The sequence below is a fragment of the Chelonoidis abingdonii genome, chromosome 6, assembly GCF_003597395.2.
Source record: "Chelonoidis abingdonii isolate Lonesome George chromosome 6, CheloAbing_2.0, whole genome shotgun sequence".
In the NCBI taxonomy this organism is placed as follows: domain Eukaryota; kingdom Metazoa; phylum Chordata; order Testudines; family Testudinidae; genus Chelonoidis; species Chelonoidis abingdonii.
This window is the reverse complement of record NC_133774.1, coordinates 97,436,952-97,452,141: the sequence shown is the minus strand read 5'-3', so window position 1 is coordinate 97,452,141 and position 15,190 is coordinate 97,436,952. Positions and strand designations below refer to the sequence as shown.

At 39.8% G+C, this 15,190-nt stretch overlaps 1 protein-coding gene across 1 annotated transcript in view; it reads right to left on the bottom strand.

The window, feature by feature from the left end:
- The window catches only part of PIP5K1B (phosphatidylinositol-4-phosphate 5-kinase type 1 beta), a 168,010-nt gene that overhangs the window by 89,925 nt on the left and 62,895 nt on the right, over positions 1 to 15,190 (bottom strand). The window contains exon 4 of the mRNA XM_032801803.2: positions 1,358 to 1,488. Coding sequence (XP_032657694.1) covers positions 1,358 to 1,488 — 131 coding nt within the window. The remainder of the gene's footprint in view (positions 1 to 1,357; positions 1,489 to 15,190) is intronic.

The following is a 15,190-nucleotide window of genomic DNA, read 5'->3' as shown; positions in this document are numbered from 1 at the left end:
CCCTCGGCCTGCGCCGCTTCCCACAGCCCCCATTGGCCTGGGACGGCAAACTGCAGCCAGTGGGAGCTGCGACCGATGGAACCTGCGGACACAGCAGGTAAAAAACCGGCCCCGAACACCAGGGGCTTTCCCTGAACAAGCGGCAGCTCGACTTTGAGAAGCACTGCATTAGGGAACATTTAGTGTGTGGTAGCAGGATCCACAGGGACACAATGTGCAGCAGGCTAGCGTGGGGTAGATTTACACCCTAGCTTGCTGCAAACTAAGTGTTCGTGTAGACAAGCTTTAAGTAGGTGGCTTGAAATGCCCGGCACCCGCAGCTCCCAGTGACTACAGTGGGAGCTGTTGGGGACTCAGCATTTCTGAGAATCAGGCAGGTACCTACAAGTAGATTTAGGAATTCTTATTTTTTAAAATCTTGGTCTATATGTTCTTTATACTTTGTCACATGTGACAGTTTGGAAAAATCTATAAGCCATTATGTAACAAGTTTTTTTTTTTAATTGTTGATATCAGTTGTGATCTGGATTTCCCACATAAACAGGAGTATGTTATTTCAAATACTATCCCTTAAATAGGGCCATAGCAATATCTGAAACTGCTATCTGCACAATAACTATGGTGTCCAGTCTCTGTATAAATGCTTAACGTTGGCACCAGTTATGGAGTTAGAGGTTGGTTGAAAGTTTCTACCTATGTTGCCCCCATCACCATAGGACCCGACTAGCTCACATATTAGTCCTCACAACATCTTGATAAGGTAGAGAAGCATTATTAGGCTAATTTTACACATGTTGAGTTGAGGCACAAAAGATATTAAGTGACTTGCCCAAGGTCACACAGGCAGTCTGTGGCAGTCTCAGAAATTTAACCCAGATCCTGAATTTCAGTGTAATATCTCAAACACAGGACCATCTGTTCTCATTAATCAGTGTGCACATGGTAATCCCTTCCACCATCCTTACACCACCATATTTGGAATTATGGATCTGGAAACCTGGATGTTTCTGAATGAACTGAATGTTGGAGACAGTTGGCAGACTTAACTGTGCGCAAGAATTTGCTTCAGTTGTGGCTATGGCACAGGAAAAAGGTAGAGTCTAGTCTACTACATTAGTTTTCAAAGTATTTTGAACGCCAAACTTCCAGCTGAAATAGTTCATATTCATTTCTTTTTTATTATTATTAAAATATCCTCTCATAAAACCGTTGAACTTCTCTGACATTAATAACTTACTATTTATTTCAAGATAATTCTCTTTTCAAAATAATCCTTATAGTTAGCACATCTAGTAAATGAAGACATGCTGTTAATTTTTTGTTTGAAAAGTCTTACATTAGATAGGATTGTCCTTACCTGGGTAGAAATACACTTTCCACTACATAGAAGTCTTGCATAAGTACATCTCTGTCTGGCTTCGAGGTGAGGTTACCTACTGTGTATCCTATTCCCAGCTGAATAGTTCCTTTAATAGCAGAAGATGCGGTCTGCAAAGGAAAAGCAGCATTAGAATGTCAGTTTACTATATCTGGATTCCTTCTCTTTATCATGAGCACTCTTTGAACAAAGCATTTTATTTTAATTAAATCTTTCTTTGCCATTTACTTACATGGGAGCAGGTAATGGCCTTTATACAGTAATGGCAGTCCTGACTGTGGAGTAAGGGTGGTAGAATTGGGGTCAGAGTGCGAGTCCCTGCCCTGCATAGCTTCTCAAAAAAAAGTGGGACAGGTGAGTGTAACAGGACAAAAGACGGGGACAGGAACACAAGGTGACATAGACCCCAGCTATGTGCATGACTTTCAGGTTTCAATTTTTTTTTTTTTAAAAAACAAACAAGAAGATAATGACAGTGAAAGATAGCTGAGCAAAATGTCTAATTCTCACTGCAGATGAAAACATCTGAACCAGCACAATTTAATTGAACTAACTGGGAATTACAGTAGGAAAGGCTCCAGTATCAGATACTAGATGAGTGTTTCTCAAACTGGAGCCACCGCTTGTGTAGCTGCTCCAGGCCAATGGGGGCTGATAGAAGCGCATGGGCCGAGGGATGCACTGGTCACCACTTCCAGTGGCTCCCATTGGCCTGGAGCAGCGAACCGCGGCCAGTGGGAGTTGCAATCGGCCAGATCTGCGGACGGGGCAGGTAGACAAACCGGCCCGGCCCGCCAGAGGCTTTCCCTACCAAGCAGCAGCCCCAGTTTGAGAAACATTGTACTAGATCTTTACTTCTCAGAAGTGCATGTGCTATGGTGCATGTTTATTTTTAAATGTGAAATGATGTAGCGATGTGTACTTATTTTAAATAATTAACACTACACACCAAGCAGACCTTGCACTTGCATAACAATTCATAACTGGTCATTTGGTGGAACAAAACAGAGTCCTTCTTAAAGCGTTACTTCTACTATAAAAAGTTTTGGCTTGTGGGTTGTTAAGAAGATTCCCATTTCTCTTTCCCTGAAATGCCTTGATTCATGAATGATTAATGCCCTGCATAAGCACTAATTATGTCGCTTCATTTAAGATGGTATTCATGCAGACAGATTCTTGGTACACAACTGGACATCCATCTAGTACATGGCTGGAAAGAGGGATGGATACTGAAAATATGGCAAATAATGACTGTCATAAACAGATAGTAGAAGTTAATAGAACAAAAGTACTTTATATCTCTTGACTGTAAAGGGTTAACAAGTACAGTGAGCCTGGCTGTCACCTGACCAGAGAACCAATCAGGAGACAGGATACTTTCAAATCTTGAGGGAGGGAAGTTTGTGTGTGCTGTTAGAATTTGGTGGCTGTTCTCTCTGGGTTCTGAGAGTGACCAGACATGCAACCAGGCTTCTCTCCAATCTCTCCGATACAGGCTCTTATAAGGTTAAAATAGTAAGTACTAGGTAAATCAGGCGAGTTAGGCTTATGTATGTTTTCCTTATTTGCAAATGTGCATTTGGCTGGAAGGAGAAGTTCAATGTGTATTTGTGAAAAAAGGAGTTCAAACTTTTGCTGGAAGGAGTTCAAATTTGTATTTTGCTGAAAGGATTTTAATTTGTACTTGTATACTTATGCTGGGAGGGTATTCCCAGTGTCTATAGCTGAAAGACCCTGTACCTATTCCATTTTAAATTTACAAAGATAATTTTTACTGTTTTTCTCTCTTTAATTAAAAATTTCTTGTTTAAGAACCTGATAGTTTTTTTTATTCTGGTGACGGGGTCTGGATTCACTAGGGAATTGGTTTGGAGAAAGGAGGGAAGGGGGAGAGAGAGGCTAATTTCTATCTGTGTTAGGATTACTGTCTCTCTCAGGGAGAGTCTGGGAGGGGGAGAGAGAAGGAGGGGGGAAGGTGAATTTTCCTCTCTGTTTAAGATTCAAGGAGTTTGAATCACAGTGATTTTCCAGGGTAACTCAGGGAGGGGAAGCCTGGGAGAGGCAACGGTGGGGGAAAGGGTTTTCTTTCCTTCTCTTAAGATCCAGAGGGTCTGGGTCTTGGGGGTCCCCGGGTAAGGTTTTGGGAGGACCAGAATGTACCAGGCACTGGAATTCCTGGTTGGTGGCAGCGCTACAAGCACTAAGCTGGTAATTGAGCTTAGAGAAATTCATGCTGGTACCCCATCTTTTGGACGCTAAGGTTCAGAGTGGGGAATTATACCATGACAATGAGGAACTGCAACTTATTGACAGAGGATTACAGACAAGTCAGGTGGAAAAGCAACAGGGAACCTATTAGCCTTGCCATCACAGTTGGGCAGGAACATGAGCTGTTCCTGAAGGTTTCTCCAAGTGGGCACAAGTTACCATATACAGCCTTGTAGTGCAGAAGTTCTTAAGCTTTTTTCATACCGTGGACCACATCTTAACAGAAAGATTATTTTCTAGATCACCTCCACTTCCATTCATGATTGCCATTGGGAGCGCAGTTGGTCAGTACAATCAATCACCATCCCCTTAGCAATCACAGCAATTGTTTACATAGAGAAGTAATGCTGGTAAAGTATTTATTGGGTTTTTGGTTTATTTTAATACAATTTATAGCAGCAGGAAGCAAAGAGGAGAGCCAGCACCATGTTCCCAGCCAGCATTCCCTGGACCACTGGCGGTTCACAGACAGTAGAGCCACTGGCATACTCTTTACTCCAAATTCCTAAAGCATGGTGGCCCAAGCATGCCCTTAATTGAGAGTCATTCCAGTATTTAGAATTGCATCAGATGACAAAATAATGTGTATTTAAAAAAAAAAAATGTTGGCGTCTTTCACTACAGGAAAACATTTGTTCCAGTTTAAAATATTTCATTTTCTTCCAGAGTGGATAAAAATCAACGATAAAAAAATTATTTAAATTGGATTTTTTTGATAAAATGATTTTTGAGGAAAAAAATCTATCTAAAGATAGTTTTAATTAAGATACATTATAGCTCAAAGATATTTCATCATGGAATATGGATTATAAATTCTAATTCTATAATACAAGGTAATATATTCATGTAAAGTTTAAGAAAAGTTTTGTAAATGAGTTCCAATAGTTCATGGATTAGGAACCCAATCTTATGGGGTTCCAGGGGCTTCTGTATAGATTATTTACGTTAAATCTTTCTACCAACCCAATAGGACTCAGTGTTCAGTCTATAAGATACCATCAAAGATGCTTAGTTTTGCAGTTCTCAATTGTAAATTTATGTCTCCAGAGATAACATGGTTGTTAACAGCAAAAATGTAAAATAAATAAATAAATGAAAGGTGAGCAATAACAGACCTCAAACCTATTGTCCCTTTGCAAATTTATGCACACAGACTCAATCCCTTACCGCTCTCTAAAAGTGCAAAGTTTCAAAACGTTCAATGAATAGAAGATTGTTGGGGGTGGAATTGATCTGACAAGGAGAAGAAGTCTGGAGACAAATGTGAGAAGAGAGGGACAGGCAGTAGAAACAAAAGTGAAACTGTTTGAGCAGCATATTCCAGAAATGTTGAGGTCTGAGTGTAGCCTTCATTGATTTGAGATCTACCATACCATTCTCTCACTAGAAAGGAAAACTTATAATGGCAGCAGGCCATAAAAGAGACCCAGTTTGAAAATATTTTAATTAAGTTCCTCTATGTGTGGGTAGGACAGGCATGCATGCACAATGCAAACAGTGCAACAAAGAAATGCAGGGCTTGGTTGCCAGAATGAAACATCATGAGAAGTGTCCTTCTCAGGAGGAAGCTGTGCTGAAGATGATGAAAGGAATATGTCCGAACATGCAGGATCTTCAGGTTGGTAAACTTTTTTTACTACATACTTCTTTCTTAAGGACTGCCTGTCTTCCTTCTGGACTAGTCTTGAATTCTCATGTTTGAGCAAAAAATATAGTTGTTACTCTATGGTACTATCATTTTAGATGCAGTTGTGATAAAAAATAAATAGCTGAAATAGGCAGATCTTCCTCTTGTATTTTCACCTTTAAAGTAATACTAAGTGTCAGTGAATGCAATGAGTAACACTAAATTAGCAATATAGTAATAATATTTAAGTAACTGCATTGCCTTATTTTGTTTAGGAGAATCCACCCTCAACATACAGGATTCTGAAGACTATCTACCTCAAGATCACCATCAATTCTCTATAGTTTCAGAGTTATCTGCCAATCATAGTGTTTCAGTCACATCATGTATGTTACATATAGTATATCACCTTTAGCAAAAAGAAAAAAAATCTCCATAATCCAGAAACAACTGTAGATAAATTTGTGATAAGAACCAGCAGAATTTAAAAAAAAAGGTAATTGATGAAAAAAATGTCTGGTTTGTTTATGCAACAAACTCCTTTCCGTACGATTGAGAACCCATGCTTCATTAACATGATTCAGTCATTAAGACCAGGATACAGTCCATCCAACCAAGCAGATGTCACAGGCAAATTTCTGGATAAAACGTATGAACGAGAAACTGAGCAGTGAGCAAAAGGTTTAGAGGGTAAAATTGTTAACCTAAGTCTTGATGGATGGAGCAATATCCACAATGATTCTGTTGTATGTGCTTGTGACACAAGAAGAAGGGAATGTCTTCCTTACAGAAACAACTGATACATCAGGAAATGCACACACAGCAGAATGCTTACAAGTAGTAGCAGTAAAAGCTATAACAAACTGAAAAAAAATTCAAATGTCTAGTACGCAGCTTGGTCTCAGACAATGCTGCAAATGTATCCCAGATGAGAAGAAATTTAGGAGGGAGAGTAAAAAGAGTCCCAAGCTAATAACATACAGCTGCAGTTCCCTTTTGATGCACCCTCCTAGCCAAAGATTTCAGTGTTCCAGAAATAAAGGCTAATGTTGTTGAAATTGCAAAATACATCCATAACAACCACTTTTCCGCAGCTGCTCTGAAAAAAGTGAGAGGAACCAAACTAACTCTCCCACAAGACGCGCGATGGAACTCAGTAGTGGACTGTTTTGAGCACTATATCAAGAACTGGCCTAATCTGATGACAGTTTGTGAACAAAATCATGAAAAAATAGACGGCACTGTCACAGCCAAAGTTCTCAACATTGGGCTTAAGAGAAATGTTGAACACATGTGGAGTACCCTGAAGCCTATTTCTGTAGCCTTAAACAAGATGCAGGGAAATAGCTGTTTTACGGCTGATGCTGTTTAAATTTGGAAGGAACTAAGTGGGATCTTAAAGAAAAATATGCAATGACAGTTAATTTACAAGCATTAAAAAAACAAATTGGACAAGCACTATCTCCAGCTCATTTTCTTGCAAATATTCTCAATACTTGGTATCAGGGTCCAACCTTAACTGCTGAAGAAGAGGAGTTGGCTATGACATGGACATCCAGCAATCATCCCTCCATAATGCCAACTATAATAAACTTCAGAGCTAAGGGTGAACCATTCAAGAAATATATGTTTGCTGATAATGTTTTAAAGAAAGTCACACCAGTGAACTAGTGGAAGTCACTTAAGCACTTGGATTCAGAGACTATTAAAATGGTAATCTCACTTTTAACAGCAGTAGCTTCTTCTGCCAGTGTAGAAAGAATACTTTCTTCCTTTGGACTCATTCATTCCAAACTGAGAAATTGTTTGGGACCTGAAAAAGCAGTAAAGCTGGTTTTTCTTTTCCAGATTGTGAACAAACAGGAAAATGAAGTGAAGATGACTGAGTTAGCTGCAGAAGCCAATGTTATAAGTTTCTCATGTTGACCTGGCTGACAGTCGATTTAATTTTTTTTTAAATATTTAATTTAACTATTTTAGTTAAAACAATTTTAACAAAAACAAACTTGATTTTAAAAAACCTGAATGTTTAATTAAAATAAAAAATTCATATGCTTGTTTTGTTAAAATATTGTTTGCTGTTCAAGAAAAAAATCCAGAATACATAATATTGTTGTTTTAGTTAAATAAAACAATTTAAATGCCTGTCTGGTGATGTTCTCCTCCTAATACAGGATGGGCAAGAAAATCCTCCAAATATTAATGAGTAACCTGTTGAACTGGAGATATTTATGAAGTCATGGGGAGGTGAACTATCTGCTTCAATTACCTTTGGTAAATGAAATAACCAAACAATTATTCATTTTCTGATATAGCTGCAAAACTAATCTGAAAAGTTTTCACAATAAGTCACTTTAAAAATGTGTAGTGTGTGCCTTCTAAAAATGAAACCTACATCTATCTCTGAGTTGTGAACAATATGTATTAAGGTTATAACAGCCAGCAAGAATGCACTTTTATGTAGAAATCCAGGATTAAATTGAGTATTCCTGACTAGTGATTTAAACTAAATCCACCCCATTTTGTTCTTAAGAGTGCGATCTGGGGCAGGGGAAGCACAAGGGCAGATGACAAACTTAGGCCATTTTACAGCTGGTCCCTGAGCCTTAAGGGAAGCATCTCTCTTAGGCTACGTCTACACTACGGACCTTACAGCAGCACAGCTGCAGTGGTACAAGGTCTCCTGTGTCGCTGGTCTATGCTAGTGGAAGAGTTCTCTCCGGCTAGCATAATTAAGACACCACCAATGAGCAGCGGTAGCTGTGTGGTTTTTTTCCACACCCCGGACCGACAAAAGTTTTGTTGACAAAAGTGCTAGTGTAGAAAAAGCCTTAGCTCCCCCATCTTACTACTGCAACAATATATTTATTGGACATTAAAATTCCTTATAGTCTGTGGGAAAATTCCACTCCTCACTTGCATTTTCTCTACACTCATGGTTCCCTTTTATAGTATTCCAGGTCAGCAATACAGTACAAGATCGAGTTTCAAACTATGTCTGGTATATTTTTAAATTCCCTTTCAAAACTCCAGTGCAGTAGAGTTGACAATAAAGATCAGGGACCTTCAGTCTGAAGAGTTCTCTCCTTTTAGAGGCTGAAATCGATTTTTCTTCATTTTAGCCTCATGTGAAAGTTTATAAGATATCCCTTAGCCCCTCCATCAAACATAACTGCACAATGATTCCAAGATCACATAACTGGGAATCAGCATATTTTAGAGTACTAGTAACAGCAGCATGAGAACAATCAGCATGATCAACACGGATATGTATGTTTCATTAACCTTGCGCTACGAAACCAGTTGGCTTCTTGTCTCATGTTCGACACTAAGACATAGGTTTTGTGTCTGTTATTGAAAATGGTTGCAGAGCCCACCATAATACTCAATTCATTTTCCTCTGCACATATCTGAATCACATTTACATGAACCGTTGGCCACTCCTACTGAGAACTCATGCATGCTAATATTTCTGAACATTGTGTTGCTACATACTGTCCAACCCATACTTCTGCCCAGTTGCATAATTAAAATGTTGTTAAATAGCACCATCTGGGCCAAAATCTGCTCTCAGCTATGCATACACAACTCCTGTGACTTCAGTTGGATTGCATATCATGCCACTGCACAGAAAGCAGATTTTTGGCCCCCAATACTTGATCAACCACTCATCTGGCCTTTTAGATACAAAGTGATCTGATCAACAGAAATGTAAAATTTTTTTTGCAATAAAAAGGAAAAAGACTGCTCTGAACCTCGAGGAAGGCAATGTACTTTAGAAAAAAATATAATAGATATATATTTGTGTCTCTATGTTTACAAATAAAAATATATTACAGATAAAACTTCTAAGGAGATTTGTAGCTTTTATAGATGAAATAAAATGTACAAAATGTACTTAAAATACAGGTGCTTTTTCTACATTAAATTTCTACATTAATTAAATTGAAGATAATTACCGCATACAAGGCCTTTCCAGTGCCGGCGCAACCCATTAGGCGACCTAGGCAGTTGCCTAGGGCACTAACATTTGGGGGGCAGTGACCGTGGCAGCCGGATCTTCGGCCGCACTGGTCGTCGGCAGTATTTCAGGGGTGGGACCTTCTGCAGCCTCTGTTGGGGGTGGTATTTTGGGGGCGGGACTTTCTGCCGCCTAGGGCGACAAAAAAGCTGGCGGCGCTCCTGGGCCTTTCTATACTTTATATAGAATGGCACAGTTAAAAGAGTTCTATTATCTGTTTTACTGGTAGTTAAGATATTACTAGATCTGGTAGTATTATACCGATAAAAAGGTGTGAGAATCTTTTTTTTAAATGGCACCTACTGTATTGTACAGGAGGAAAACCACAATGCCAAGAGCCCCTCCTCTTTCAGACTCAAGTACAGTCTCTGCAAATGAGAAGACCAACTCTGGAATTTTTGAAGTTGTTTCAGTTTGAGGCTTTTGCAAAGAAAATAAATAAATAGGACAGATGTTCCCCTTCCCTGCTGCAGTACGAAGAGGAGAAAGGGGTCAGAAAAAAGCCTAGAAGCTAGCAGAAGGAGCAGAACAGAAGTGGCATGCCTCTTTCCCCAGTATTCAGAGGCAGAGCGGATGTTCGTGTAAAGCCAGGAAACTTTTTTTTTTTTTTAATAACTGGAGGAAGGGGAAGATAGCATCCAACTATTCAGAAAACTGACTCCCTCACTAGGGCCCTGAGTAAACATTCTCTTAAGTGCTTGCTGAAATTAAGCACATGCACAATTCCCAGTGACTTCAATGGGACTTAAAAACACATACTCAACTTCACACACATGGGCCTAAGATTTTAACTGTGTGTGAAAGAGGTATAAACATGCAGCAGTAGCGAGGATACAAATGCCATCAGAACTCAGGAGCCAGCATGCTGTCAGGATAAAAGAGAGACCTTTAGCCCAGCTGGAGGGAATTCTGCTTCACTGTTTGGTTGGAGATTTATGTGGTTGGATCCCCATTCTACATTGGCACTGGAGATTCTGACAACTTCATCTATGAAACCTCCACCCTCACACAGTTAAGGTGCTATGAAAATGTTGTGATGCTCTACATGCAAGTTCTCCCCTACTACTGGTTATTTTGTGAAAGGTACTGATCTGGGCCTAAATAATTGTAGAAAAGAAAGAATCTTCTCACCTCCCCACTCTCCAAAAGGTTTATTCTAAGCTGCAAGTTGATTTTAAATATTTGTCTTATTAACCTATTTTGAGACACACACACACAGAATGGGACCAGTTCAGTGTGGAGACAAAGCTGCATTCTATGCAGGCCTGCAGCATTCCACGGAGGCCTGCAGCATTCCACAGCCACGCTGCGGGGATTCCAGGAGGAATTGTGTCTTTTGAGGTAAAAATTCCTCCCAGAGAGAGAATCCAGAGTTTGTGGCTCCACAGTCCCCCCCCCACTATGGCACCAGACTTCTGCACTGAGCATAGGACTGTGCCCAACTAAGCCCTTTAGAAGATCCATGTGTTCAGTTTGTAGATTAGCAAATTGTGAAAATAGTAATATTAGAGGATGCTACTGTGAAGTCATTTTTCTCAAGTTTTAAGTTTTATCATTGCAAACTGTGATCCACCCAGATATCTTTGACTGGAATCAACAAGTTATGAGGTTTAAGGTCACCCTTCCCTGGCGTCCCCACACACAAATTTGAAACGGAACTCCCCTTCCTTCACCTCCCGCCACTAGCACCTTCCTGTAAATAGCCAGGGCTTCCATTTTTCAGGGTTTACTATAATTTCATTTTGGAGGTGTTATTTTTAGCAATATGAGTTTTATGTAGATGTCCAAAAATACAACCCACCAATGTTTTTCTCTTATATATAATGTATATTATAATCTGTTCCTAAAGTCCTCTACTGTACTTGAACTTTAGTGTTTCACTACGTTAAAGCGCTCTAGGAAACCTTTGTGCACACCAAAAGGACCAATTCATGCACAACACATTAATGTACTTTAGAAATCACACCCCTATAATCCTCATAATTGCTCCATGTAGACAAGCCTTTTATACACGTATCCATTACATTTGTTTTTCCAGCATTTTGTGGATAAACACACACACACAGTATGTATTGGGGTTGGTTGGTTGGTTTGTTTATTGACTAACATTTGAAATCAGAAGCCCTCAAATAACTTGGTTTTCATCCTAGGATGTACTTGTATCCCTCTTTTTTTTTGGTACATATATTGATTTTAAATTTTAAAAAAGTATGCAGTCTTCTTCATAAATGCTTGCATTGAAAGGTTTGTGTAGGAGAAACCTGTTACTTGGATACTAAAAAGAGCAACAAGCCCTGACAAAAGGCTATAGCATAAAGCCACAATACCATACAGGTACTCAGTCAGCTTTGTACCTATAGTTACTTTCTCCCTAGTGAAAATATTCTCAGACTTGGTATATTGCTAGATGTATTACTACCACAACACATAGTAAATAGACTTCTGTCTACCTCATCATGAGCTGAAATCCTGTAACTAGCTGACACGCAAGCAGTTTCTGAATAATACAATAAACAAGACCTTAAATCCTTTCAAATGGGGTATTAAGTCACCACATGATCCTGTGAATGTAATAACTAAGATTTTAATGATATTATGGCTGGCTACAGACAGAGTTTTCTATTTTAAGCTGGATTTGTGGAACTCACCACTATATATTTATGCTGCCTAACAGTTTATATAGAGGAAATTATTAAATGGTTTCATTTCAACAAGTTTTGTTAGTGACCTTGTGAGCTGGCTGCAAGGTTACAGAAAAGATGGTCCTCATAAAAAAAAGAAAAAATTATAGTTGACATAAATTTAGATTCTATAGTTATCGGAGAAGGCATTACTTGTTGCTAAATTATTTCCGTAAGAATTTGAAGGCTGTTACCTGCTGCCATGTAAGTTAATGGAAAAAACTCCCATTGATATAATGGTGAAAGATTGGCCCTGAGCACAAGACACTATAGAATAAAATATTTCAGATAAGTATGAAGATAATCATTTAAAATAGTAATAGATCCAGATCTGGACTGAAGGCACATCAAAAGGCCACATGATCCCCTTATTATGTGAAGGGGACATTGACATAGCAGAAGTTCTGCACAAAGACTGAAGGGAGAACTGAAGGAGAAGAGATGAGTAGGGCACTGGGAATAGACTCAATTTCATTTTATTTAGATTACCTATAGACAATCTGTTTTATTCAACAGAGTTACACATGTTAATAGGATATCACCATAAGCAAATAAGTGATATATAGGATAGAAGCATCATAGAAGATGCTGAATTCAATCTTTTTTTTCCCTCCTTTTTTAAAAAGTAAAGAGTTCAATAGCTTAAATAAGCCCCAAGATCCGAACTACTCTCTTAGCAGGTTTCTCCCCTCCTTCTACACTCTGCCAGTGCTGTAAATGATCACAACTGAACGAAATTCCCTTCCTACCCTGGTCCATTATGGGTATGTCTACACTGCAAAAAAGACAAAAAACAAAAAAACCTGCAGCACCAAGCTTCAGAGCCCAGGTCAACTGACTGGGATTCTTCTATCTTGGGCTGCAGGGCTAAAAATAGCAGTGTAGACATTCAGGCTCAGGCTGTAGTCCAAGCACGGAAACCCTCCCCGCCCCTCGCTGGGTTTCAAAGGCCAGCTCCAGCCCAAGCCAGAACATCTACACTGTTATTTTTAAGTCTTGCAGCCTGAGTCCTGCAAGCCTGAATCAATTGATCTGGGCTCTGTGACTGTGCCACAGGATTTTCTTTGCAGTGTAGACACTATTCTTTCCTCATTTAATTTGTATCCACAGGCTCAGATTTTCTGCAATGCCCCAAATAAGCAAGTCATGGTACCAATTATATATATTAAATAAAGATTGGGGACCGTAATTGAACCACATGCCTGAACAGAGTAACTGCACAACCACATTGATATAATTATCGCCTTTATTCATCCAATCTCCTTCCTTTTGTGTCGCTCAGTTTTAGATAAGACAAAATGAGTGAGATTATAAACTCTGGGGAAAGGACATGTCTTCTGGTTCACCTGTGTAGCACCTACCTTGCTAGTGTGTGATACAAAATAACTACTCTCTCTGTGCCTCTGTTTCTCATATATACACACAAGAGAATACTTGCTTTGTCTATTTAGACTGTGAACTCTTCAGGATAGGGACTTACTATGTCGATATGCAGCACCTAACATACTGGGGCCAAGATCTTGTTTAGGACCTTTAAGTGCTGTAATACTATTATTATTAAATACTAATAACCACCTTGCTCTTTATTAGTGCAGTAAGGAATGGTAGGGATAGTTAAGTGCCCAAAGTTGGGCCTTTCCACCACTCACTGTTTCTTGCCTAAGGGCAAGAATATTTATAGGAAAACTTTCAGTGACTTGTTCTGTCCTGCAGCATGACTCTTGTAAGCAGACTTCCAGTACCCCACTCCCCTGTCTTGCTGCTTGTGGGGATTTAGTCAAATGGAATGATTCTGTATCTCATAACACCCCTATCCTGTATGCCACAAGCAACTCATCCTTCTCGCCTGCTCCCTGCCTGCTTGGTGCTAGTAGCCTGCTTCCCCTGGCTGTTGTATTGCTGTTTTGTTTACATTTGCTACTCTTATCTCCACAATTCAAGTCCCAGAGTTTCAACAGGTTTATAATAATTCTTAACACTATTCAACTATATTCAGTACATCTTCCTTTAGAAACCCTGGTGCAGTGGTCCCCAACCTTTTTCGTCTGGTGGGTGCCGGATGACATGCCACGGAGGACCGTGGTTGGTGGGTGAGCATCCACTGAAATGCCACCCAGAAGTGGCGATGTCAAAAGGGGCGCTGCCAAGAAGCAATGTCATCCAGAGGTGTTGCTGCCGAAATACCACCGAAAATCAGCGGCATTTCAGCAGCGATGCCTCTGGATGACGCTGCTTCTCGGTGGCATTTTGGCAGATGGTCATCCACTGGACAGTACGTGGGCGCACATAGATGCCCTGACAGGGTGCCATGGTGCCCGTGGGCACTGCGTTGGGGACCACTGGCCTGGTGTCTATTAAATTACACTCCCCACTGCAGTTTCTGTTAAATTACTTCCCTCTCTGGGGCTCGCATGACATAGGTACAACTCCTAAATGATAGAAGTCCCTAACTGAAGGATGATTTACATGAAGGTACTTGATATATAATTTTTAATTGTCAGTGTAATTAATTTAAATTATATCACCACTGCACAATGATAAATCTGAAAAAGGGACTAAAAGGTAAAAGACATTCGTTTTGCAGGCAGGACTCCCACTAATTTTCATAGATTCATAGACTCTAGGACTGGAAGGGACCTCGAGAGGTCATCAAGTCCAGTCCCCTGCCCTTATGGCAGGACCAAATACTGTCTAGACCATCCCTAATAGACATTTATCTAACCTACTCTTAAATATCTCCAGAGATGGAGATTCCACAATTTCCCTAGGCAATTTATTCCAGTGTTTAACTACCCTGACAGTTAGGAACTTTTTCCTAATGTCCAACCTAAATCTCCCTTGCTGCAGTTTAAGCCCATTGCTTCTTGTTCTATCATTAGAGGCTAAGGTGAACAAGTTTTCTCCCTCCTCCTGATGACACCCTTTTAGATACCTGAAAACTGCTATCATGTCCCCTCTCAGTCTTCTCTTTTCCAAACTAAATAAACCCAATTCTTTCAGCCTTCCTTCATAGGTCATGTTCTCAAGACCTTTAATCATTCTTGTTGCTCTTCTCTGGACCCTCTCCAATTTCTCCACATCTTTCTTGAAATGCGGTGCCCAGAACTGGACACAATACTCCAGTTGAGGTCTAACCAGCGCAGAGTAGAGCGGAAGAATGACTTCTCGTGTCTTGTTTACAACACACCTGTTAATGCATCCCAGAATCACGTTTG